This window comes from Lissotriton helveticus, chromosome 2_1 (genome assembly GCF_964261635.1).
Source record: "Lissotriton helveticus chromosome 2_1, aLisHel1.1, whole genome shotgun sequence".
In the NCBI taxonomy this organism is placed as follows: domain Eukaryota; kingdom Metazoa; phylum Chordata; class Amphibia; order Caudata; family Salamandridae; genus Lissotriton; species Lissotriton helveticus.
In genome coordinates this window covers 1398333876-1398358834 of record NC_136059.1, presented here as the reverse complement: position 1 = coordinate 1398358834, position 24959 = coordinate 1398333876, and the positions used below count along the sequence as shown (strand labels likewise).

The window sequence follows — 24959 nt, the reverse complement described above, 5'->3', positions numbered from 1 at the left end:
TTATGGAATTTTAAAAGAGGTAGAGTGCTTTGGTAAAAAACAGAATGTGACATGTTGCTTACAACTTTTTCAATTAATTAGAAATGTTACTTTTTAAGTTTAAAACCATATGTAAACATGATCAACAACTGATTTGCAATTACTATAAAACATGAAGAACAAATACAATATTATTAATTGATGAATAAGTATTGGTCTGTTGCAATTATATGGTCTTGCAGATCCTGTGTTGTGGTAGTATTAAATACATTCATGGCACATTTACTCAATACCTTAATAGGTGGTAGATGTAGACATTTCTTATTCAAAATCAGACAAACTCAGTCTAATATCCATTCTGGAGCCCTCATTCTGAGTGGTCTGCTATTCCAGAGGCAGCTAGTAACAAGTCTACTGCCTGAATCAGGACTTAAAAATGTTACACAAAAACCACAGCTTCCATTTCCTTTGTACACAGGGATTCCACCTGCTAAAATGAGGCAAAATATGCAGGTGAAAACAGGACAAGTAAAGTAAAAAACATATGCACCACGTTCTATATTTATATTCCATTTACAGGTGCAAAACTCAAAATGACCAGTTATTCCTTCATCCAGCACTGTTATCATTAACTCAGGGTGCAAACTATAGAAGACAGAATCCTGCACATAGCACAATATGGAAAGTCTGACTTTTTGATGTGTTTGGCTAATATATATATATTCTCTCTATAAGAAAATTGGGATTGAAGGGAATTTAAGGTTAGCTTTGGTTACAACATCTAAATGTAGGTTTAAAAAATTCAGAAATTCCTAAAAAAAAATAGTTAAAGTGAAGCTTTGATTACAAACAAAAAGTAAAAACCCCTGCGATTTGATAGGGCCGGCTCTATCTTCACACTGGGCACTTACTTGGGGTGAGGGTGCCATGTTTGCTTTTATATTATAGTTGTAAAAGCACATGCCGCAAAGTTCTTGCCTCCAGCAATTTTCAGGCATCAATAAAAATTTCAAGAATGCACCGGAGATTAATGTTCTTCCTGGAGAAAGACCGGAGTTTTGTCTAGTGGCAGTTTTGGCTCATGGTAAGGTAGCGCATAGGGTTAATATGCCTGCTGCATAGAAAGTGTGACATGCAGATCACAAAGTGCAAATAATGTAAATAGAACAGTGGGTTACTGCTTTTGTCAGAGAGATCCTTTCGTTACTTGCAGTTTATAAGTTAAGTTCTGAATGGACAATTTACTTACCTTCGGTAACGTAATATCTGGTAAAGATACAGTCTAGCTGCAGATTCCTTAACTTTGAATTCTCCTGTGGCGCCAGACTGGATCCGGACATTTTTTCAGCAGTACCGCTGCACGCCGGGGGACGGCATTGTATGGCTCCAAGATTATATTGTCTCTGGACATGACCTCAGTGAAACCATTTAAGTCCCCTTCAGCATGCAGACGTTAGTTTCTTCTGTAAAACATTTTGTGCAATAACGCAAGTCACCTTAGAAATTGGCTGTGGAAACAGTGTGTCAAAATAGATCAAAATCTCTGAACATTATTCACGAATAAACACCAAATGGTAAACAAATACCAGCAAAAGTGTTTAGAGTAAAAACTCCACAGTAAACCACGAGGCATAGGCTACACGAACCCTGCACTCCTTTGGGAAACTAGCCTTGCAAGGGAAGAAACACCCCTCCCCTATATCACACACTAATGGATGTGAAAGATAGGAACATCACAAGACTCATAAAACAACCATAAGTTGACTTACAAGTCACACCAGTGCGTGAGACAATGAATACCTGGTGTACAAACAGGTATTGAAAAAGAGTATAACCTTTACCTCATGCGTCTTTCACAGAGCGGGGAGGATAGGCTGGGGATTAAGGAATCTGCGGCTAGACTGTGCCTCTACCAGATATTACGTTACCCAAAGTAAGTAACTTGTACATCTGATAGAGACATCTAGCCGGAGATTCCTTAACTTTGAATTAAGTACCATAGCTATACCCACCTAGGGGAGACTCTGCAATATAGCTCCACAAAGTTCTCAAAGAGGACTAGCTGGCCATGACTAACAACCAAGCAAACATAAGTAGGATTAGCAGAAAAGGAACTTAGCTCTTAGCAAAACCCGCAGTGAGTACCACAGACCATATGAGTAATAAAAACAGTCATGCAGGCATAAGAGAATCGAGCCTCAATAGGCAGGGCTAAAATCCCAAACCAACATCTAACAGCAGTTTGACAGTATTCTTTAACCCCGAAAGGGGTAAAGAAATCCTGGCCCAAAAGAGCCAAAGACAAAACTAATGCTATGTACCCGCATCTTTCACAACAGGAAACAAATATGAGAAAAGAACCGTACTGGCAAAGATCTAGAAAAAAGGACTTCCAGATTGCACCCCAATAAAACCAAGGCAAAAGAACTATCAATGAAAAATCTGGGAATACAATCCATGTGTCAAAGAAAAGAAATGAACAATAGTCCATCACCGATACATGAACCTCGTTTGGACAAAAACAGTATGCAAAGGATATCTAAAGCATTGCAAAAGATGACAAGAAAAAAAAGCCAATACTAATTTGAACCCCGTCATATCAAATGATACTTCAACCCAGAACTATATAAACTCCTATATAAATCCCAATGAATAACATATACCTATACATGTATGTAAGGAGATATATGTATTCGGTATAACACATCAGAGACTTCAAGTGGGCAGAAAAACCTAGTACCGCTTGCTGGTGTCGACTGGCAGACCCAAAGGAGCTTAAAAGTACGCCCTCGTAAGGCCTTTAAAGCTGTGGCCCTACAGTCAAAACACAAGTTTGAGCCATAGACACACTTAAAGCATCAAAAGCAAGTGAGAAAAAGAAGTAACAGCACCTTAGAATACTTAGACAGCATTGGCAGGATTCAAACTCTTGGCCTTTGAAATCCTGTGTCAACAGAGCACAAGACTTACAATCTAGATATAGCTCCTTCCATAACTAAGTGACTGAAACACAGCAGCACATTTTGTTTTGTATACTCCGTATACAAAAAGTCAATCTGATTTGAGAGGTACGTCAAAAATTCGCAAATCAGTGAAAAAGGGTACTAACCACCAAAACAACACTGTAGGTGACTTTGCCATGAGAAAATGCTGTCAGTCAAAAGGTATCATAAAGAACTGACATAAATCCTTATATCATATATACCCTGGAGGAAACAACAGTCATAATTCCTCACAAACTGAGAAATAGTGAAAATATTAGGTACATCCTATGCTTTTGTCTCCTTTGGCAAGGAAGGTGGTCTTGAGCTTAATTCCTCAAAGTCCAAAGTTATGACCATTAACCCCCACAGAACATATAGAGGCAACATGTACATGGAGGGGGTCTGCCTCAAAAAAGTTCCATACTTTGACTACTTGGGAGTTCGGCTGAGTGACAAACAGATGTGGAGCCCCCAATTGGAGAAAAGCAAAGCCACCCTCTAACTGAAAACTGCCGCCATAGGGAGGAAGTACAGGTTTGCTTCAGAAGGCGCTCTGTCTCCGGTCGTTTCCGTGTATAGAATCAGCGACTTATTGTGCTAAGATTTGGGGCCATGTTCAAGCAGAAATGCTGACAAGAACTGTAAATAAGTTTATAAGGGGTCTTTTTAATCTTCCCCAAGTTTCCCTATCACCCCACTAAGATTTGATCTAGCCCTCAACCCTATACACCTAGTGGCTCAACTCAAACCCCTACTATTCTGGATAAGACTTTGGTCCACTAGGGAAATAGCAAGTACAGAGACTGTGTGAAAGAGCTAGTGTCCCTTAATAGGGACTTAAATACACCCTGGCTGAAGGTGATAAAAGTGTTATCCCATAGAATATACATGGCTAACCTGTGGAACACCACAGAGCAGATCATCAAAAGTGACACCTGTGCGTGAAATTCCAGTTCTGGGAGGAAATTGTACTGCGAATGTGGAAAGTACATCAGGAAAATACTATTACCGGCCAGTTTCTCCTCCACAAATGCTCTCCCAGCCCAGAGCCCTACATGGACCGGGTGTATCCACGCCACTCTGAGTGCTTAAATGTCCAATTCAGGTGTGGCATACTGCGCCTGAGAACTCACACTACAAAGTGGGATAAGTCACTTTCAAACACCATGTTATGCCCAAATTGCCCTACCACCATAGTAACTGTTGAACACTTTATGTTCTTCTGCCCACAATATAGTAATCAGCGCAAGAAATGGCTAAAAGTGGCACTAAACTCTAAGGGTGTGAGACACTGGAGGGAAGCACTAAGGCCCCTTAAGAGCGGCAATAGCGAATTATTTACACTGCGATACAAAAGGGAATGATGGACGGAGCGTTTGAACAAATCAAACACTCACCCCCAGTCAACTGATCTGGGTTTAATCCATCACCATTCTTTAGTTCACTCAGCCACCCCAGTTCAGACATGGCTATATGCAAATCAGTCTGACCCTGTGCCTCTTGGGAACAGTCCAGCCCGAACTGCCAAGCCATGTCTTCCCTGGACCGGAAACAAGCATCCTGGGACCGGTTTCGGATTCATAATCCTCATCAGCCAGGCTATCTTGAATCCAGTGGCCAAGTGAACAAGGGACTCACGTCTGAGTATACCCTGCCACACTTAGGGCGAACAAAGCGATACAAAAGGGGATGATGGACGGAGCGTTTGAACAAATATTTACACTGGCAGTATTGCGTTATCTGCTGTGTGCTTGGAATCAGAGGAAAAAGGCTATAGACAATGCGCCGCCTACTATAGCCAGCTTGTAGCACAAGGCATAGGAGGCTTATGTAGTGTCCTATTACCTTTTATGCGCTATTTTACAAAGGTTCACACTGGGGATATTGTTATTTTTATGGCCCGTCTATTTAACCTATTTTTAACTAAATATGAACTTTTACTCCTATGAAGAATACCCATTCAATAGGACTATCTTTATGGTGTTGGGTCCAGTAGGTTGTTTTACCCATTATCCACTAATTTTAATCATTGATGATTTTTAACCCAATGTAAATAGGATGTTGTGTGATGTTTTTTATTGAAACGGATTTGAATTGTGTATTTTTGTGATGGTAACTTTTTATGGCTGCTAGTCGAAATAAAAGGATTGATTGATTGATAGGCACATCCTCTTCATAACACAGGTAATGTCAATCAGACAGAACAACGTATGCCAAAAACATCATAGGAACTTAACAAGAAAAGCTTTCTATACAGCCCAAAATCCTCCTATTTTAAAAGGGTCTCACCGGGTATTAAAACAGGTTATTAATTCTCATACCTTTATGGATGTTTGACGGCCTTGTCAGAGACACAAATGGACCGACAACTAGGACATATTGTCTGAGGCCGAGGACAGCAAGCCTTCAAATTTATTTTGGCCTTGGTACAAGTTGGCCCGTACTGTGCACCACAAACCCTAAGGCTGTCAATGTAGAGGACCACAATATGGAACAGGGATGGGAATTGTCTGCATTTGATGTATTATTTGTGCCTTTACAAGAAACTTTTTCCGTGCCATAGAGAAAAAACTCACATGCGCATGCATTTAAAAGAATTCAAAGCATATTCACTGAGACTACCAGCGCACTGCTTCAACTTTCTGAAGCACCCACCAAAGTAGCAAAAACATACCACTGATTACTCTAATAGAAGAAACCAAAGAGGACCTTACAACTGGCATACCAATATATCTCTAAAAGAAACACTGAAGGATAAATCCATGCAACTTGTCTACTGAACTGATTTGAAGAAGCGTGCAACAGATCTGCTTCCATACCGGAAGTTACATCTCTTAATGATAGCCCTTGAGCAGAAAGCCCTTTCTCAGAGGAAGGCAACAAAGGGACCTCTCTCAGTCATCTAAATCAATAACAAATAAGAAAGAAAATGGTACTGAGGTTATAACGACTGATACTCACAGGAGCACAGGTGGTAGAAATTAAACTGATACTGGACATACACAATGTCCTAACAAAGCTACTCCTTGACCAATAAAAGCATATATCCCCAGCTTTGGGACAAGCTAAGCAAAACAGTAACAGAAAATGTAGAACTAGGACTCTGTAGTTCTCTGCCTACCATTGAAGCGTCTTAACGCTGCATCTACCTGACTCCCAAAAAGATGGGCGCCATCAAATAGCATGTCGGACAAAGTCAACTGGACCGCCTCCAAAAAGCCTGAACTTGCCAATCAAGCCAGATGCATTAGCGTCACTGCATAAGCCATGGCCTGACCCACAGAGTCTGTTGTGTCCATGCCACATCTTATGGTACTTGAACTTGGCAGAAGGGATTCTACGAGGCGTCCGGCGCCCAGCTTTTTTCTTACAAGATCTTGAAAGATTAGTTCAGATGTCTTATGACCATGTTATAATTAATTCATGGTTTTAAATACCGGTGAGGACTTCACAAGGTGGGCCCTCATGAGTGGATTTCAGCTCACTACAATTGGAAAACTGTGACTGAGCCATTAAGTACTCAACCTCCAGTGTTATACCTGAGATACCTGTGTGGCACCACGATTAGGTTGCCCCCACCCGCTTTTCATCCAGAAGAAGACTCGCAGCGGAGGTATAAGTCACCCTCTATGCACAAGCCGAGTCGAAATGTCGATGCACCCCACCCACCAACGGCCTGTATCACATCCCATCCCCTTCGCTTGATGTTGCATTTATGCATTTACAAGAAACTATATACAATTTTTTATAAACATTCTGTTTGGGACAGGCCTTCCTGTACTGGTCTCTTTACCAGTCCATTACCAAAGTATTAAAATGTATAATGGAATTGGAGCGATTCTCAGAGAGCTGGGTTTGGTGGAGACATGGGAGGACCCGACGAATGCTACTTTTCCGTCAAAAAAAGCCTTAAAGGGCATGTATCTGGAAATGATATTTTCCAAATTGTTTAGGTCCACTCCCCCACTTTCACTAACCGGGGTTTTTATGGGGTTCAAGGACGAGACGTCATTTGAGCCATTCTGGGACGACATAACTAAACCGCTGGACAGAAAGCTTTACTTTCAATTGAGACTCGGCAGCATTCCTGTCAGAGCATTTACATCCAGGTGGTCTAGTGGTGGAAATCCCTCATGCCCATTTTGCCCGAATTCTAAGGAAACAATTAGCCACCTACTCTTCGAATGTCAAGCATACTCTTCCCCGCGTAGAGCTTGGTTGCGCCCAATGGCTAAATTGTTGGGCACTCGGAGTGGACTATTGGCCCTTAGAATTAGCTGTACAAATCCCAGCCCCTTAATATACATAGCAGTTGCTAAATTTCTGGGATGGGCATGGGTCATTAGAAGTAAATGTGTAAAGGGATAAGTAATCCTATGATTAACTTTACGACTCCTGATGTCCCTAGTCTGATGAAATTTTCCTATCACAGTCACCTTGCTGTCTTTAAATCTCTGTAGTGCAGAATCTTCCTTGGCCCCAAACAGATGAAACGGATCAAAGAGCAAATCTAAAAGTGTACCCTGAACATCTAGCGAGAAGCTCAATCCCCTCAACCAGGCATGTCTTCTTGTGGCCACAGAAGAACCCATGGCTCTTGCCACTGAGTCTGCAGTGTTCAGTCCTGATTTAATAACATGGTAGCCTGCCACCTGAGCGTCATTCAACAGCTCAGAGAAATTACCTTGGAGATCTCAAGGCAGCTTTGGAATGACCTCCCTTGCTGAGTTCATTAAAGCATGCACATATCGGCATGAGGCCTGAACCACCAAACTCCTGGGTGTGAGCTGTTAAGATAAAAATACAGTGTTCCCTGGAGCTGACTTATATCTTCTGGCCACTGATTTCGAAAGTGCAGCAGAGGACATTGGCTCTGCCAGATCTCAAGTATGGGCTTTGTCAAAGCCTTATTAAAGGGTAACAACAACTCTGAAGAATAATGAAGCACTTCTGTCACTATGTTGGAGTTCAATTCTGCAGAAGGGAAAGGCAAGTCAAATATATCCATAGCTTTTCTTATCACCACATGATAAGAAGTTACCTCTGGAGGTGCTAAACCTTTAGAGATAATAACTCCCACTCAAGGAGGTATCCAGACCACTGGACTCCTCTAAATCTTCAACGTCTGGATCCAGTCCTATAATTTCTCCTTCTACAACACCTTCCCGCTCCTCTTGATATGTTTCTTCCTCCAGCAATCTCTGAGCTTCCTATGGGATCTGATCTTCGGCATCAGCAGAACCAAAGGTGGGGACGGTTACTTGGGTACTAGCGCCAAAGGTTGATCCGAAGGAGGCAGAGTTGGTGAAGTTGGCTCCGGGTGAACTAGAGTCGGTTCGGATCCAGATGGTGCCAGAGATGGTTTGTTTGTTGCCAAACAGTCACGCCCTTACTGTGATGGCAATGGCATTGGCTGTCTCAGCGCCGGTGGAGGCCAAGCCACCGGAGTCATGGGCATACTAGGCCTGAAGGGTGCCTGCTGGAAATGAGCATGATAGTGGACCCATGGTGCCCACAGGCGTACCAGGTGGTGTCACTGACCTGGCAAAAATGCTAAGCATAGCATTCAGAAATGTGGAAGGATCTGATCCAGGAGTTGGTAATGCTGGATATACCAGTTCCTGGTTTGAGGGCACTGGTGTCACATGAGGGATCACCAAATGCAGGTCTGGTATTGGTCGTTCTATCTGAGTCATCAACCTCGAAGCCAGGGGCAGAGTCATAGGCCTCTGAGCCAGGGACAAAGTTGGAGACATCCTTGGAGATGGAGTCAGCAACAACTCTTCTCTATGCTCTCGAGGTTTTGGATTCGGGGACGTCAACCATAGTGAACCACCTTTAGAAGAACAATGCAGAGACCCATGGTGCCGCTTCTTCTTGTGTTTTCTTTTTGATGACCTCGAATTGTGGGGTGACGGCGATTATGAACGAGGTAGAGCTCTCCGACGACCTCTCTTTTGCATCTTGGCTTTGGGCATGAATAACTTGGCTTCCCTTTCCTTCAAGGCCTTCGGATTCAGCTGGCGACATGAAGAGCAGGCTTCAAAGTCATGGTCCTACGACAAACACCAGGGACAGTTTTCATGCGGGTCAGTGATGGACATCTGACCTCCGCATTACCTACACGGGTTAAGGCCCAACTTCTTTGATGCAGACATCTTCACTAGCAACAAAGTTGCACCTACAGAATAGAAGAAATCTCCCATAAAATGGAGATCCTGTAAAACCCATTAGACGCTGACGAAGCGGAAAAAAGGGAACTGACATCAGCACGTCACGCGGAGTCACGAGCGGAGCCATGGCAATGTGACGACCTCGTCAACGTGGGAGAGCTATGGAGAATAGTTTCCATGGAACGCTGAGCATGGGGTATATTCAAAAGGTGAGGAATCCAGAGACAGATGTATCCATCAAAAAACTTTTTCAGTACATTTGTGGGTTTCCAGATCATATATCACTTCCAACACCTTCCACTGCCCAATCAGACTTGGGAGGTGCACAATGAGGACTGGATGCATGGCAGCCAACTCTCTCTGCGCATGGCCTTCAATCCTGCAAAAACTGGGATTACTAGCAGAGCCTGGCATTTGGTCAAGGCCTGATTTTCTAAAAAAAAATTCTAGGTGTTTGGGGACTTAGCCTTAGGGTTCCCGAATACTTGAAGACTCTGGGGACCATGTTGTACCTTCCACAACCTTTGCAGACCAGACCAAAGGCTGTGTGCAGTAGATGTTGGCCACTCCTTGCAAATTGGATGCAGGGTGTGTCTGCAGGACTGACCCTATGCTCAACCCTTACGCCACACAAAGGAAGTCAAGCCAAGGGGAGAGGAGTTGGCCTAACGGCTAGGGCGTTAGACCTCGAATCTGGGGAACTGGGTTCGAGTCTCGGCAATGACGCTGAACATTCTGTGATTCTGGGAAAATCTCTTAATCTCCCCGTGCCTAACAAAAATGAATGTGTGCCCTCATGTAACGTAACTGGTGCTATGTAAAGTGCTCTGATACCAGATTCGGGTCAAGTTTGCGCTATATAAAACTCTGCAAAAATAAGAAAGCCTAGCTGGGATTGGCCAACTGTGAAGGGTACAGTGCATGACCTGGCCACAATTTAGTCCCTCCGACTAGCCCCTTACTGCACACAATCAAAGGTTGTTTGCAGAAGGGCAGGGTATTTATTTATTTATTATAAATGTTATACAGCGCTAGCTAGAACCGGGAGTATCAGAGAGCTTTACATACATAGGGGAACAAATATTGCATTGCATAGCAGGACCTAGAGATGCATAACGAATATAAGCTAAACATTATAATTATGTATATAGATATAAGCTAAACATTATAATAAGGCATAACATTACACCGCAGGACATAAAGGTACATGAGGATATAAGCAACATATTATAATTAGGCACACTGTGGAGGGTAGGCAGGAAGGTCAAGATGTTGAAACATTCCCATAACCATCTATCCTAAATGGACAAGTGAGCAGGGGACAACTAGGCTATTGAAGTCTAGGTTCGTTGACTTGGACGGTAAAGGATTTCTTGAGGAGAAGGAGTTTCAGGTCCCTTTTGAAGCAGGGGAAAGAGGGGTTGCATCTGAGGTCAATCGGGAGTGAGTTCCATATCCTGGGTACGTTACCAGAAAAGGATCGGGACTGGGTGGTTTTCTTTTTCAGTTTCAGAGGAATGAGAAGGAGTGAGTTGGAGCTTCTGAGGGAACTGGATGTTCCAGCTTTAACCAATTTGCGGTTTAGGTAGTTAGGGAAATGTGAGTGAAGGGTTTTGTGTGTGATACAGGCCAGTTTGTAGGTACATCTGCCTTCAATGGGCAGCCAGTTGAGGGAGTGGAGGGTTGGTGTGATGTTTTCAAACCTTTTTACCCCAGTTATGAGTCAAGCTGCCATGTTAAGGACTGAACTTAGTGGGGCTAGGTGAGCTTTCGGCGTCCCTGTAAGGATGGCGTTCCCGTAGTTTAGTTTGGAGAGGACTAGGGATTGAACAATAGTCTTGAAATCTGAAATTCACTAAAAAAGAGCAAGGTTAAAGTGAAGTAATGGTTAACTTTTTTAAATAAAAAAAACCTGAAATGCACTTAAAAATACTACAATCAATGTATAGTTCTGTTTAAGTATTAATGAAATGTTAAGCTATGATTAGTGGTGTAATCCATATCTAACACAACATCTATGAAAACCATAACTCGCACACCAAAATGCAGCGCTCATGACCTCAGCCTTGATTTAGCAGATGCAATTATAAAGGTTGTAAATAGTTTTCGAGATGATGTTACACATTACCATTAACATTACTATTAACATTACGAAAGATAACTATAAAGGCAGTTTTATTTATTGGTTTGAATATTTGTTAATACCATGGTGTTCTTATATATTTGTATGGATATTGTCATTGCCAGCAGAGACACTGATGGTACCGCTTACTACTCTCTGTTGTCCATGCATGTGGATATGATGTGTCAAACCTGTTGTGCTGGATGTCTTAAAATCAAGGGAAGGACAGCGGTGATTGCAGAGTGCTGGTAGTGTATGGACTGATGTTGCACATGCATGTAGGAAGCACTGGGCAGCAGCACGCCGAACTACAACTCCCAGCAGGCAACTGTCAGATGTTCCAGAGATAGGGCGGCCATGTTGGATTATTGAGGTTAACTTTTGTCATGGTTTAAAGCTTCTTTCTAGGCAATTGTGCAACAGTGTTACTGTAGCCAGGCCATCGCAACTTGGATACCGGATTCTCTTAATTGCCTGCGAGGATTGTTTGCATCAACCCTGGATCACAGGGAAGTATTTTGTATTGTTGGTGGAAAAAAACTTTGGAAACTTTAACTTAATCTGGACTATTGCTACTCGTGTAATTTTCTAAGAAGCTATAGCAAATATTGAGTCCTGTGGTCGATGAAAGCTAATTATTTAAACTTGAACTTAATCTGAAAACTACTGAAACTGGGGTTTAGGTTTTTAAGGGGTTACCTTAAACATTCTAAAGTTGTATTGCTAATGAAAACATACTTTGACCCAAACTTTTTCCGAACTAATGGAACTGGGATTTAATCTACTAATTTACTACATTTCGTAGAGCGCATTGTCCAACCAAGTGATGAGGAAGAAGTGGTGTCCTATGTCTCTATTTCCCCTCTTATCTTGTTCACCTTTTTCCTTGCCTACTACTAGCTCTCATATGTCTGTATTTGTGGTCATTTCTGGGAGTTGTGAGAGGTAGAAAAGAGTATCACTCCTGATGGATCCTGTCCAAAGGTTTAGTGCAAACGGACAGTGAGGTCATAAGCATTGCATTTGGTGTGTGGGTTAAACTTTTCATGGCCGTTGTGAGAGTGAAGGATTGTGGAACTAATCATAACTTATGAATTCTAAGTAACTTTTAGAGCCCCTCAGAAAACTATTATGTGACTTGTTTCAGAATCCGCATCAAGATGTATTCAGGTTGGCTTAGAAGATTCACATAGTGATTCCCTGATACCATTTTAACACAACATAGAAAATTCAAACAAAAACACATTACCTAAAGAGAACAGCATCATCAGTAAGGAATTTTGGAAGGTTAGAGTCTCTTAAAGCTCTAATCAATACCACATCTTCATTTAGATTTGGGTTCTCTCGCTTCAATGACCTAGATTACAAATCAGAAAATTGTTCCCATATTAAGTAATGTTCATTCAGTTATGAAAGCAAGAACAATGCATACAACACACTTTGTGATGCCAAAAACAGAATACTCTCAGCATACATCTTCAGCAAAGCGCTCAGCATACTGACTATCCTTGATATAATACTGGCCTACTCTCAATATAAAGTGGGTATTTTTGGTGACATTCGAGAAATATATATTTATAAATAGGCTATTTTGTACAACATTCTGGTTATCCCTTTTGTATACGGGTTCATCCTTGACACATATTTTGGGCATTTTGGACACAATCAGGGCTATACACTCCATTATAGTAGCCAGTAATTGACAAGTTGTCATTTTTCTTGCTATCCTGTAGTGGCTATATTGTAGATGATTTTTATATAATTATGGTTACCAACTGGGTAATGCTGGCCGTGATATAAATTAGTTATTGTGGCCAATCCTGGTGTTTGATGATGAGTATAAATGGGTAAGAAAGGCAGAATCATGTGTGACAGTAGCACATTTGAGTTGTTGGTGAAAGTGACTAGATTCAGCAGCATGGTGATCCCATTCTGTGCCTGTGCATAGGCATAAAAGGAGCAATATGCTCCTAGTCACTGAATCTGGTCTGCCTACAATCCAATTACTTACTAGGTTATGAACAAGTTACTTACATTTGGTAACGTATTATCTGGTAGAAACTCTATCTAGCTGCAGATTCCCAGGTGTCAGGCTGGATCCGGAACTTTAGCTGAGCAATGCCCCTTGTGCGTGCCGTCAGGTGGCTCCATTCGGCTCTGCGTGACGGCGTCTGTAGCATCAGTTATGATGTTGCGGTCTCCTATATAGGCACCACCGGGGCTCGCGGATGTCAGTACTTTTTGTTTTTTCCACGCCAGAAGGGCAGAGCCACAAAGTAACTGAAGTAGTCATGTTCAAAACTAGGACCCTGAAAAGGGGAGTAACCCTAACCCTAACAAAATCGGTCTGCAAAGTGAGGAGGCATGGATGGGGCTGTAAGGAATCTGCAGCTAGATAGAGTCTCTACCAGATAATGCGTTACCAAAGGTAACTTGTTCATCTGATAGAGACTTCTAGCTGCAGATTCCTTACCTTTGAATTAAATACCCATGCCATACCATCCCGGCGGTGGGCGAGGACCAATACCTCAAACTAGAAAGTCCTGTAGGACCAAACGGGCAAAATGCTCGGCCCTGCGGAACTGACTGTACAGGCAGTAGAGCTTGGCAAATGTGTGCAAAGATGCCCATGTTTCGGCCTGACAAATATCCAGTACTGGGACACCCCAAGCCAAGGCCGTAGTCACAGCCTTTCCCCTGGTGGATTGGGTCATTAATCCCTCAAGGGGCTGCTTCTTGGCCAGGGTACAGCAGATCTTAATGCAGAGAACGACCCAGCAAAAGATGGTCCTTTTCTTTACTGCCTACCCCTTCTTAGCTCCCACGTTCCCCACAAAGAGTTGGTCGTCCACCCGGAACTTTTTAGTGTGGTCAAGGTAGAACGACAATGCTGTTTTTGGGTCCAGGCGGTGGAGACGCTACTCTTCCTTAGAGGAATATAGGAGAGCAAAGAAAGTGGGCAGTGTGATGGATTGACCCAGATAAAATGGGATCACAACTTTTGGCAAAAATTAAGCATGGGTGCGAAGCACCACTTTGTCTGGAAAAGACATTATAAAGGGAGGGGTACAAGATAGCGCCCGGAACTCACTCACCCCCTGGCAGATGTGATCACCACTAGAAAGGCTGTCTTAATAGTAAGCAGCCAGAGAGGACAGTTGTTCAAAGGGAGCGCACATAAGATACGTGAGGACCAATTTATGGCCCCACTGTGGCATAACAAAAGGCATGGGTGGAAACAAGTCAGCCAGTCCTTTCAAAAACCTATTTACAATTGGAGACCGAAAGAGAGAGGGTTGCTCTAGCAGCCGCAAAAAAGCAGATAAAGCAGAAAGATAACCCTTGAGAGTTCCTAAAGCAGAGCCCTGTTGGGCAAGGGGTAGCATAAATAGAAGAACAGTGGAAAGACAAGCAGAAAGAGGGTCAATAGACCTTTCTGTTTAGTATATTACAAATTTCTGCCAATGGCTGGTGTATACCGTCTTAGTGGAGGGCCCCCTGGCCGCCAAGATAACGTTACATACTTTGTGAGGAAGGTCAAAAGGCAGCAACTGCTGTTGCTCAATCTCCACACATGGAGGTGCAGAGTTGACAGGTTCAGGAGGAGGACCTTTCTCTGCTGCTGCGATAGAAGATCCACCCGAAGGGGCAGCCTGATCGGAGGATCGATACACATTTTCAGAAGCTTTGGATACCAGATTCTCCTCGTCCAGTCCATAAGAATTACTTGGGCCCAGCCGCCCCTGATATTCTTCCGAACCCTGGGCAGGAGTAGTATGGGTAGAAAGGCTTACAGCAGGCCTAAGCTCCATTCACAACAAAGGTCATCGACGAGCGATAGTCACCTTGGAAACTCTAGCATCCAGTATTGCTGACACTGCGCGTTCTGTTTGGAGGCGAACAGATCTAACCAAGCTTCTCCCCACTGCTGAAAGAGACCTTGTGCACCTCTGACTGGAGACACCGTTTTTGATCTGCTAGGCATCAAAGGCTGAGGTTGTCCGCCTTCAGAGAACCTGCCAGGTGTTGCACCACCAGGGTTATGCCCTGTTGTTCCAGCCATGTCGAGAAACGCAGGGCATCTTGATAATGGGTGCATGACCCCACCACGCTCTGCTTGTTGCAGTACCACGTGGTAATGGTGTCCGTGAATCCCTGTACTAACTTCCCCCTGACAGAGGGACGAAATGCCTTCAAAGCCAACTGAATCACTCGAAGCTCCAACAAATTTATGTGGAGCCCGAACTCCGCCAGAGACCAGTGTACCCTGATCTCCACCTCTTCCAAATGGCCGCCCCATGGCAGAAGTGATACATCTGTCACGACTGTGAGCTCTGGTTGGGGAAGGGAGAGGGGTCTGCAATTGACCAATTGGGGTTCATCAACCACCACTGCAGATCTCTTGCAGTTCCTTCTGAGATCTGGACCACATCGGTGGGATTTCATCGATGCTGTGCCCACTGGAAATTTGGGTACCACTGCAGAGCCCGCATACACCACCTAGCATGCTTTACCAACAAGATGCAGGAGGCTATGAGTCCCAAGAGCCTCAGAGTCAGTCTCACCAAAATAGAGGATAGAGGCTGAAACATTGGAATCATAACCTGAATATCCTGGACTCGCTACTTGGGAGGATAGGTCCGAAATGGCACGTTTATAAATAAACCCAGCAAATGCAGGTAGTCCGCCTTAGTCTGAAGGTGGAAGACTGGTGCAATGACGCCTTCAACAGCCAGTCATCGAGGTAAGGGAAGACTGACACCCCTAACCTGCGCAGATGAGCTGCGACCACCGCCTTCACCTTGGTGAACACCCAAGGGGCACTGGTAAGGCCGCAGTGGAGCACGGTAAACTGAAAGTAATTGCAGACTACCTTGAACTGCAGTTAACGTCTGCGGCCTGGCAGGATAGAGATGTGGAAATACCCATCCTGCAGGTCGAAAGCTACCATTCAGTCTTCTTGGTCTAGGGCACACAAGACCTGAGCTAAAGTGAGCATCTTGAACTCCTCCTTCTTGAGGAACAGATTCACGGTCCGATGATCTAAAATGGGCTGCAACCCTTTGGTTTTTTTCAGAATCAGAAAGTAGCAGGAATAACAGCTACAGCCTACTTCTGAATCCAGGAACCTCACTTTAGCTCTCTTGGCTAAGAGAGCTGTAACGGGGGCGTGACTAACAGCCGAGACAAATGGCGGCTCTCTAGCGAGGATCCTAAGCCCTCGCCGAATATCCGACATCTATCCTGATTAAAATCGTGTGCTGACCCTGAATTACCGGGAATTAGGTGTGCCTGAGCCGAGGAGACCTGGAAAGCTGAACAGCGGAGTCCCGAGGTGCCCATACGACGGAGAAAAAGTCGCAAAAGTGTTGGACTAAAGGCGCAAGATGGCGGCGGCACCATAACCTGGAGGGCGAGCCCCGGAGCCCCTGCACCGAACAACTGCTCCCAGAGCATCCTGCGGGCAGATCGGAGCTGCTGAGCGAGGATCAGACCCTGCTGTGCGGGACCCAGATGGAGGGGAGGCGGTGAGTGCGAGGCAAGTGAGTGGTGCCTGGGAACTTGGCCCGCAGGGAGGAAAATCGAGGCTCCGGCATGAGTGGAGTACAAGGCCTTAGCCGTGCCCTACCTTCCCCGCTTTCTGCAGTAGAGAGGCGTGGGGGACACACAGGCGGCCTTCACGGGGCTTCTGTGCCGTTCGAGAGGGGAAGGGGCACCTTGGGCTGGACCAGGTGCCCCTGGCGAAGCACAGGCTCCACAGAAGACTCTCAGCTGGCGGTGAGGCCCTGGTGTGGTGGAGACAAAGCGTACTGCGCCCAATAAACAGAGGCGCACACAAGGCCTTATTTGATACTGACACAATCAGAACCCTGCTAGCCACCAGAGACAGTGGACGGTGGGGGGTGGCAAAAGCGTTGCGCTACTAATAACTCCAGATACTCACTGGAGGCCGATCCTTGGGAAACCCAACAGGCCACCGGTAGGATTGTCTTCTCCTACGGGCCGGTCTCATCCAGTTGACAGTATCCCCAGGTCGACGACTAGATAATGTCGAGCGACAGAGGACCCAAAGAGTCAGCTCAAAATAAACTCACCAAATTTGCGTGGAATAAGGCAGGTGATGAGCGGGACAATGAACAGATGGAAGCTCCAGATAAAAGAAGCGGCCCTTCTCTCCAATCTGACCTCATGCTTCATGACATCATTGAAGCCATCTCAGGGTGTGCATACTTCCCTGGAAGCCCGCATTAATTCGGTGAATGTGGAAGTGTCTCTACTCCGGGTGGACTTTCGGAAAACGGATGACAAAGTTAAAAACCTGGGGGACCCGACGGCTGCACTGCAGGTAGACATGTCCCAGCTTCAAAAACAAATAAGTGAACTGCAAAATCAGCAAGCCATGATGGCAAAACAGCTGGACAACTATGAAGGACGGGCACGGAGAAACAACATTCATATCCTTGGGGTGCCGGAACGCGCGGAGGGGCCGGCGACGGACCTTTATGTTGAAGATTTGATCACGAAACACCTGCAACCTAAAAGACTTTCCGCCTATTACTCCATTGAAAGAGCCCATCGGGTCCCTGGGGGCCGCCCTAAGCCAGGGGCACCCTCCCTGTCCACTCATTCCTGTGTCTTCAACTTCAGAGACCGCAACATAATTTTACAGATGGCTAGAGCTAACCCTCCACTCAAAATTGACAACAACGTGGTTACATTCTTCCTGGATTACATAGCAAGGGTCCAGGCCCAATGGCGTAGTTTCATGGCTGTGAAAAAAGAACTCAGAGATCGTGAAGTGAAATATGCCATGCTATTCCGGCGAAGCTACACGTAGAATCGGAGGTGAAGATGTGGTTCTTCTCCACACCGGAGGACGCCTGGGACGTGATAGACGGTTGGTGCAGAGTTGGGGGTTGGAATGGAGGTTATACCAAAAAAAGACAGCAACATCTGGTCCAGTTTGAGGGCAAACTCCAACAATTAGAGGACGAAAATTGTCATACCCCCACGGAGGAAATCAGACACCACTTGATGCTTAAACAGGAGGAATGTAGGATCCTGGTCAGTGAAAGGATGCAAGCCAAACTCCACAATACACATAGATTCTACAAATTGGGGGACAGAGCAGGTAAACTATTAGCGTGGTTGGAGAAGAGGGAACAAGGTGAGCGGTGGGTGCCCCAGTTGACTCTTGGGGACCGGTCGCATATCACACATCCGAAGGACATTGCAAATGCATTCACGGACCACATGGAACAAACTTACACCCCATACACGACAGAGGACTCTCGCCAACTCATCGCGGATAGCGACATACCAACACTATCTGACAGCGATAGGGAAGCATTATATGAAGATCTGACAGACCTTCAAATCCAACAAGCCATGACTAAGATTCAACTGGGAAAGGTGATGGGGGGCCTAACGGGATTCCTAAAATTGGTAGCCACACAGGTGGAACCCCATTTGCGGGCCATGTTTGAAGAGAGTTATGAGAAGGGACTCTTACCAGTGGACCAGAGACTAGCATCCATTGTCGTAATCAAAAGCCAGGGAAAACCGCTGACAATTGCAGCTCCTACCGCCCAATCTCCCTGATTAATGCGGAAGCAAAGATCTTAGCAAAAGTCCTAGCCCTACGCCTGGTAACGGTCATATCATCACTGATGACATCTTGCTCTATCTCGCCTCCCCCTACAGATCCCTCCATGGGGTTTTAAATATATTCACGAACTCTGGGAAATACTCTGGTTATGCCATAAATTGGCGTAAATCGATACTGTTCATTCTTTTTTTTTGATAATCAAATTTTGTTTATTGAAACTTTTGAAGGAAACATTCGCATTAGGTCATTTACATCTGTAAGACAGTCCCATGTATCTCCCACAACATCACATAGCGTAGTAACATGCATTAATGGAGGTATTGGTTCCCAATGAGGACGGCATAGTGTCAAAGTCATCATAGCGGTATCACGGCAAACCTTTTCCCCCAGATCTTGGCAAAGAGTTCCGGGGAGCCCCGTGTCTCAAAGACGGACTCCTCCTGGGCCCCACACCAGTCCACCCCCCTCCTCCATTTCGCCGGAGTGGGTGGTGCTTTCTGGGTCCATAGGGCTGCAATGTCCCTCTTTGCTACCACAAGCGCCGTTCCCAAGAGGCGTTTATCCATTCGAGAGCCATCCAAACCATCAAAGACCCCAAGGAGCAAATGTCTCGGGTCGTGGGGGACCACCCAACCCAGCACACTCGTCAGCTCTCGCTCAACCCCCTTCCAGAAGTACTCCAGGGCGGGGCAAAGCCACACCATGTGGATAAAATCTGCCTGGGTACCAGCACAGCGGGGACATGCCGAGGTGGGCCATGTCCCTGCTCGATAGAGTCGGACTGGTGACAAGTACGCTGTGTGAAGGAAGTAAAGTTGGACAAGGCGTAATTTCGAGGACGTAGTAAGGGATCTGGGCGCCATAAGGGCAGATCGCCAGTCCGCTTCATCCAAGGGGCCCACCCATTCCTCCCATTTCGATCTGAGGTGGTCAAGGGAGGCAGGGGAATTGTTAACTAGGGTACGGTATATTCGGGAAACCCCATCCTTCCCCAGGTTCCCCATCATGACCTGGGCCTCCAGGGGGCTGAACTCCGGCAGGGAAGTGGGCGTGGGGAGCTGAATGTGAAGAGCATGGCGGAGTTGTAGATATTTGTAGAATTGGGAGGGTAGAAGTGAGTGGCGCTGCCGCAGGTCAGCAAAGGAACGTATGTGGTCGCCCACCCACACGTCGCCAAGTAGGGATACCCCCACGAGATCCCACTGGCGGAACCCCTTCAAGGCCGCGGTCCCGCTTAGCCATGTGTCGCACCAAAGGGGCGTCTGTCTGGTTAATTTCTGGTCCCAGCGCACCAGACGAAGTGCAGCGCGCCAGGCCAGGAGGACAGATCTGGTGACTGAGGGTAGGTCCCGGGGAATCAGGGTGCCATAAAGGAAACCCTGTAGACGCACGAAGTCGAGGACTGTGAGCTCCAGCCTGTAGGGATACTGTTCATTCTTAAGGGCCAGGTTCCCCGACTTCCCACTTTGCATGGTGGAGGTCACCTCAGAAGGCGTCCGCTACTTGGGGATCTTTGTAACTCCAGACCGCCAACTCTTCTATGATTGCAACCTCGCTGCCCCCACTGACTCGGCTGTGTGCCGATGTAAAACACTGGCAACCTCGCTGCCCCCCAGAAATATCAGCATCAAATGGTAAAATATTACAAGGGTTGCAAAGAATGAGTAGATAGGATGACGATCTCTAAGCCCGTTTTGGCGTAACACACGCCTTCCTCAGGAGAACCACTTGAAATTTCTATATGTAAGAAAAACATACACATGACAACAATATGGTACACTGGGTCTGTTACAAATAAAACATGGTGTAACAGACCGAGTGTACCATATTGTTGTATATATTATGTCAAGTCATGTGTTTGTTTTTCTTACATATAGAAATTTCAAGTGGTTCTCCTGAAGAAGGCATGTGTTACGACGAAACGCGCGTAGAGATCGTCATCATATTTTACCATTTGATGCTGATATTTCTGTTCTTTTATGATTTTATGAAATAATTATTTTATATGTATTGTCAGTTAATATGTGTTTGATAGTGAGATTGTTTTACACTTTAAGAATTTTATATATGCAATAATAAAATGAGAAAACTTTTAAAACTTTTTTTGTCTGTCAGTACACTGGGATCCTGTTTATCATTTTGTATGTGTTAAACCTGATTTTAGACAGATATTCAGTTGCCTAGCAATTGTTACTACTTAAAGTAGTGTTGCCCTGTCCTAGGAACAGTTACTAGTTTCAGGGGGTCCCTTTTTACCTTATTTGGGATCCCCTCGTATAGCTATGAACAAACTGACAAAGGGGTGGTATGCTGGGGGCATTGCCCTCCCAGATATTCGCCTTTACTTTTGGGCATCGCAGCTAGTGGTGGTGAATCATTGGATCTACCAATCCCCGGTGGACCCGGCTTACATGCTTGACAAGTACCAAATGGGAAGAGCGGGATACCTGGAGGCAATGAACTCTAAGGCCCGGAAGAACAAGTTACTTACCTTCGGTAACGCTTTTTCTGGTAGATACAATATCTGCCTGTGGATTCCTCACCTTGTGAATATCCCCCTTGCGTCAGCAACATTCGGAAATTCTTTTCGTAGCCTCGCGACGACGTGGACTTGGACGTCATAGAGACACGGCATCGCACGCGACTCCGCTGACATCACCGACGCCTATAATAGGCCCACGCCGGCGTGATGACATCAGTTCCGCCCTTTTTTCCGTGCCATCGAGGCACACGGACGGACCAATGACAGTAGAAATGTACACAGTATACACAATACACAATAGTCAAGGTAAAACACACAGTGCAAAGCAAATGCAGGAAAGCAATTGAAATATTACCTTGACAACAAAATAAATAAATATTACATTACAGTAAAACTGGTATAGAAGAGTGAACAACGGGGAGGCGGGTGGGTCAGTGAGGAATCCACAGGCAAATATTGTATATACCAGAAAAGCGTTACCGAAGGTAAGTAACTTGTTCTTCTGATAGATACATCTGCCGTGTGGATTCCTCACCTTGTGAATAGAGTCCCACAGCAGTCCCCACTCCCGGAGGAAGGTGCCCACTCTTCTAAACCAGAAAATCCTGGAGGACAGAACGGGCGAAGTGGCCGTCCCTCCTCACCTCGGAATCCAAGCAGTAATGCTTCGCGAAAGTGTGGAGGGAAGACCAAGTCGCGGCCCTGCAAATATCCTCTACAGGAACACCTCTAGCCAATGCCGAGGTTGAAGATTTAGCTCTTGTAGAATGAGCCCTTATACCCTCTGGTGGTTCCTTACTGGCCAAAGAGTAGCAGATCTTTATACACAATACGATCCATCTTGACAAGGTTCTCTTGTGGACAGCTCTTCCTCTCTTGCAGCCAGCAAACCCAACGAAGAGCTGATCCTCCAAACGACAGTCTTTAGTTCTGTCCAAGTAAAAAGACACCGCCCTCTTAGGGTCCAGACGGTGTAACCTCTCCTCCTCCTTGGAAGGATGTGGGGGAGGATAAAAGGTAGGGAGGGTAATGGATTGACCAAGGTGGAAAGGAGTAACCACCTTAGGAAGAAAAGCAGCCCTGATCCTAAGAACCATTCGATCAGCATGAATGGTCAAGAAAGGGGGCTTGGACCTAAGAGCCTGAAGCTCACTTACCCTCCTTGCCGAGGTTATTGCAACGAGGAAGACTGTCTTAAGAGTCAAAAGCCTCAAAGGACATTTGTGAAGAGGCTCAAAGGGAGCACCCGTCAGAAAGGTCAAGACAAGATTTAAGTCCCACTGAGGCACAATAAAAGGAGTAGGAGGGAACTTATTTGTGAGGCCCTTCAAAAACCTTAAAACTACAGGAGACTTGAAAAGAGAAGGTTGGTCAGGCAAACAGAGAAATGCCGACAACGCAGAAAGATAACCCTTAACCGTGGCAACAGCAAGCCCTTGCTGCGCCAGAGAAAGGGCAAACTGGAGAACATCAGACAAATGGGCTCTCAAAGGGTCAATAGAATTCCCTCCACACCAAGTGACAAATTTCGACCATCTATAAGAATAGATGGACTTAGTGGAGTCACGTCTGGCTGACAAGATGACATCCACCACGTCAGGCGGGAGAGAAAAGGAATTCAGGTTGCCCCGTTCAATCTCCAGGCATGAAGGTGCAATGTCTGGAGTTGGGGGTGTAGAACCTGCCCCTCCATCTGAGAGAGGAGGTCTGCCCTGAGAGGGAGACGGAGTGGCGGGTGAGAGGAGAGGTGGAGAAGATCTGTATACCACACCCTTCTTGGCCAGTCCGGGGCGACCAATATGACTTGGGCCCGGTCTAGGCGAATCTTCCTCAGAACCCTAGGAATCAAAGGTATGGGAGGAAACGCGTAAAGGAGTTGATTTCCCCATCTCAACTGAAACGCGTCCCCCAAGGCTCCTTGCATCGGATACTGGAGACTGCAGAAAGACAGGCAGTGAGCATTCTCGCGAGTGGCGAACAGGGCCACCCGAGGAGTCCCCCACATTTGAAAGATGGCGTGAACGACCTCCGGGTGAAGGCTCCACTCGTGGTCGGCAGAGAACTGCCGACTGAGACTGTCTGCACGAACGTTCAGAACCCCGGCCAGATGATTTGCCATCAGACAAATCTGTGGTCCTGAACCCAGGACACGAGGCGCAGAGCCTCTCTGCAGAGAAACTGCGACCCTACTCTTCCCTGTTTGTTGATGTATCACATCTCGGTCGTGTTGTCCGTCAGGACCTGGACCGACTGACCGCGAAGGGAAGGGAGGAAGGCCTTGAGCGCCAAACGAATAGCCCGCAATTCTAGAAGGTTGATGTGAAACAACCTTTCCTCTGGAGACCAAAGACCCTTGACCTCCAGATCCCCCAGATGAGCACCCCACCCTAGAGTGGACGCATCCGTTATCACTGTGGCCACCGATGGAGGTAGTTGGAAAGGCTTCCCTTGAGACAGATTGCCTTCCACGCTCCACCAAGATAGATCCGAGGCAGCTTCTCTGGAGATCCTCACAGACTCCCCGAGATCTCCGTTGTGCTGATACCACTGCCTGCGGAGGCACCACTGCAGCGCCCTCATGTGCCAGCTTGCATGGTTGACCAACAGAATGCATGAAGCCATCAAACCGAGCAGGCGAAGGACCTTCAGGACTGGAACGACCGCTCCATTGTAAAATAAAGGAATCATTTCCTGTATGTTGCGAATCCTTTGAGGAGGTGGGAATGCACGACATACAGTTGTATCCAGCACAGCACCTATGAACAGGATGCGCTGGGAGGGCACCAGGTGAGACTTGGGTACATTTATCGAAAAACCCAACCTGTACAACAACTGGGTTGTCTCTCGCAGATGATGGAGCACTCTCTCTGACGACTCTGCTTTGATCAGCCAGTCGTCTAAATAAGGGAATACTGGAATCCCTGATCTTCTGAGATGCGCCGCCACCACTGCTATCACCTTGGTGAAGACTCGAGGCGCAGTAGTAAGTCCAAACGGAAGGACCGCAAACTGATAGTGCTGCGATCCCACCGTAAAACGGAGATACTTCCTGTGCGACTTCAGGATTGGGATGTGAAAGTACGCATCCTGTAAGTCGAGTGACACCATCCAGTCTTCTTCTAGCAGCACTTGAAGAACCTGAGCAAGGGGGAGCATCTTGAATTTCTCCTGTTTCAGAAAGAGATTCAAGATCCTGAGATCGAGGATTGGACGAAGTCTGCCATCCTTCTTGGGAATCAGGAAATACCTGGAGTAGCATCCCTGACCCCTTTCCTGCTCTGGGACCACCTCTATCGCACCCTTTCTTAACAGAGTCTGCACTTCCTCCTGTAGAAGCAACAGATGTTCCTCGGTGCAAAAACCTTGGCAATGCGGGTAATTGGGAGGGAATTCCCGAAAGGGAAGGGCATACCCATTTTCTACAAGATTGAGAACCCAAAGATCTGATGTAACCGATTCCCAATCCTGTAGAAAATGGGTAAGCCGACCCCCCACCGGTCCCACATGATCCTGAATGGCGGATCTAGGACTGCTTTTCTGGGGCAGGAGGGTTGGAGGAAGTGGAGGAGGAAGAGGCTTGACGCCCACGAGGACGTGCTCTCTGCTTTCC

General features: G+C 45.9%; 1 protein-coding gene across 1 annotated transcript in view; it reads right to left on the bottom strand.

Annotated features, from left to right (window-relative positions):
* Nucleotides 1-24959, bottom strand: part of LOC144820261 (dynein axonemal heavy chain 6-like) — a 1187310-nt gene that overhangs the window by 210532 nt on the left and 951819 nt on the right. Inside the window, exon 33 of the mRNA XM_078677850.1 lies at nt 12508-12615. Coding sequence (XP_078533976.1) covers nt 12508-12615 — 108 coding nt within the window. The remainder of the gene's footprint in view (nt 1-12507; nt 12616-24959) is intronic.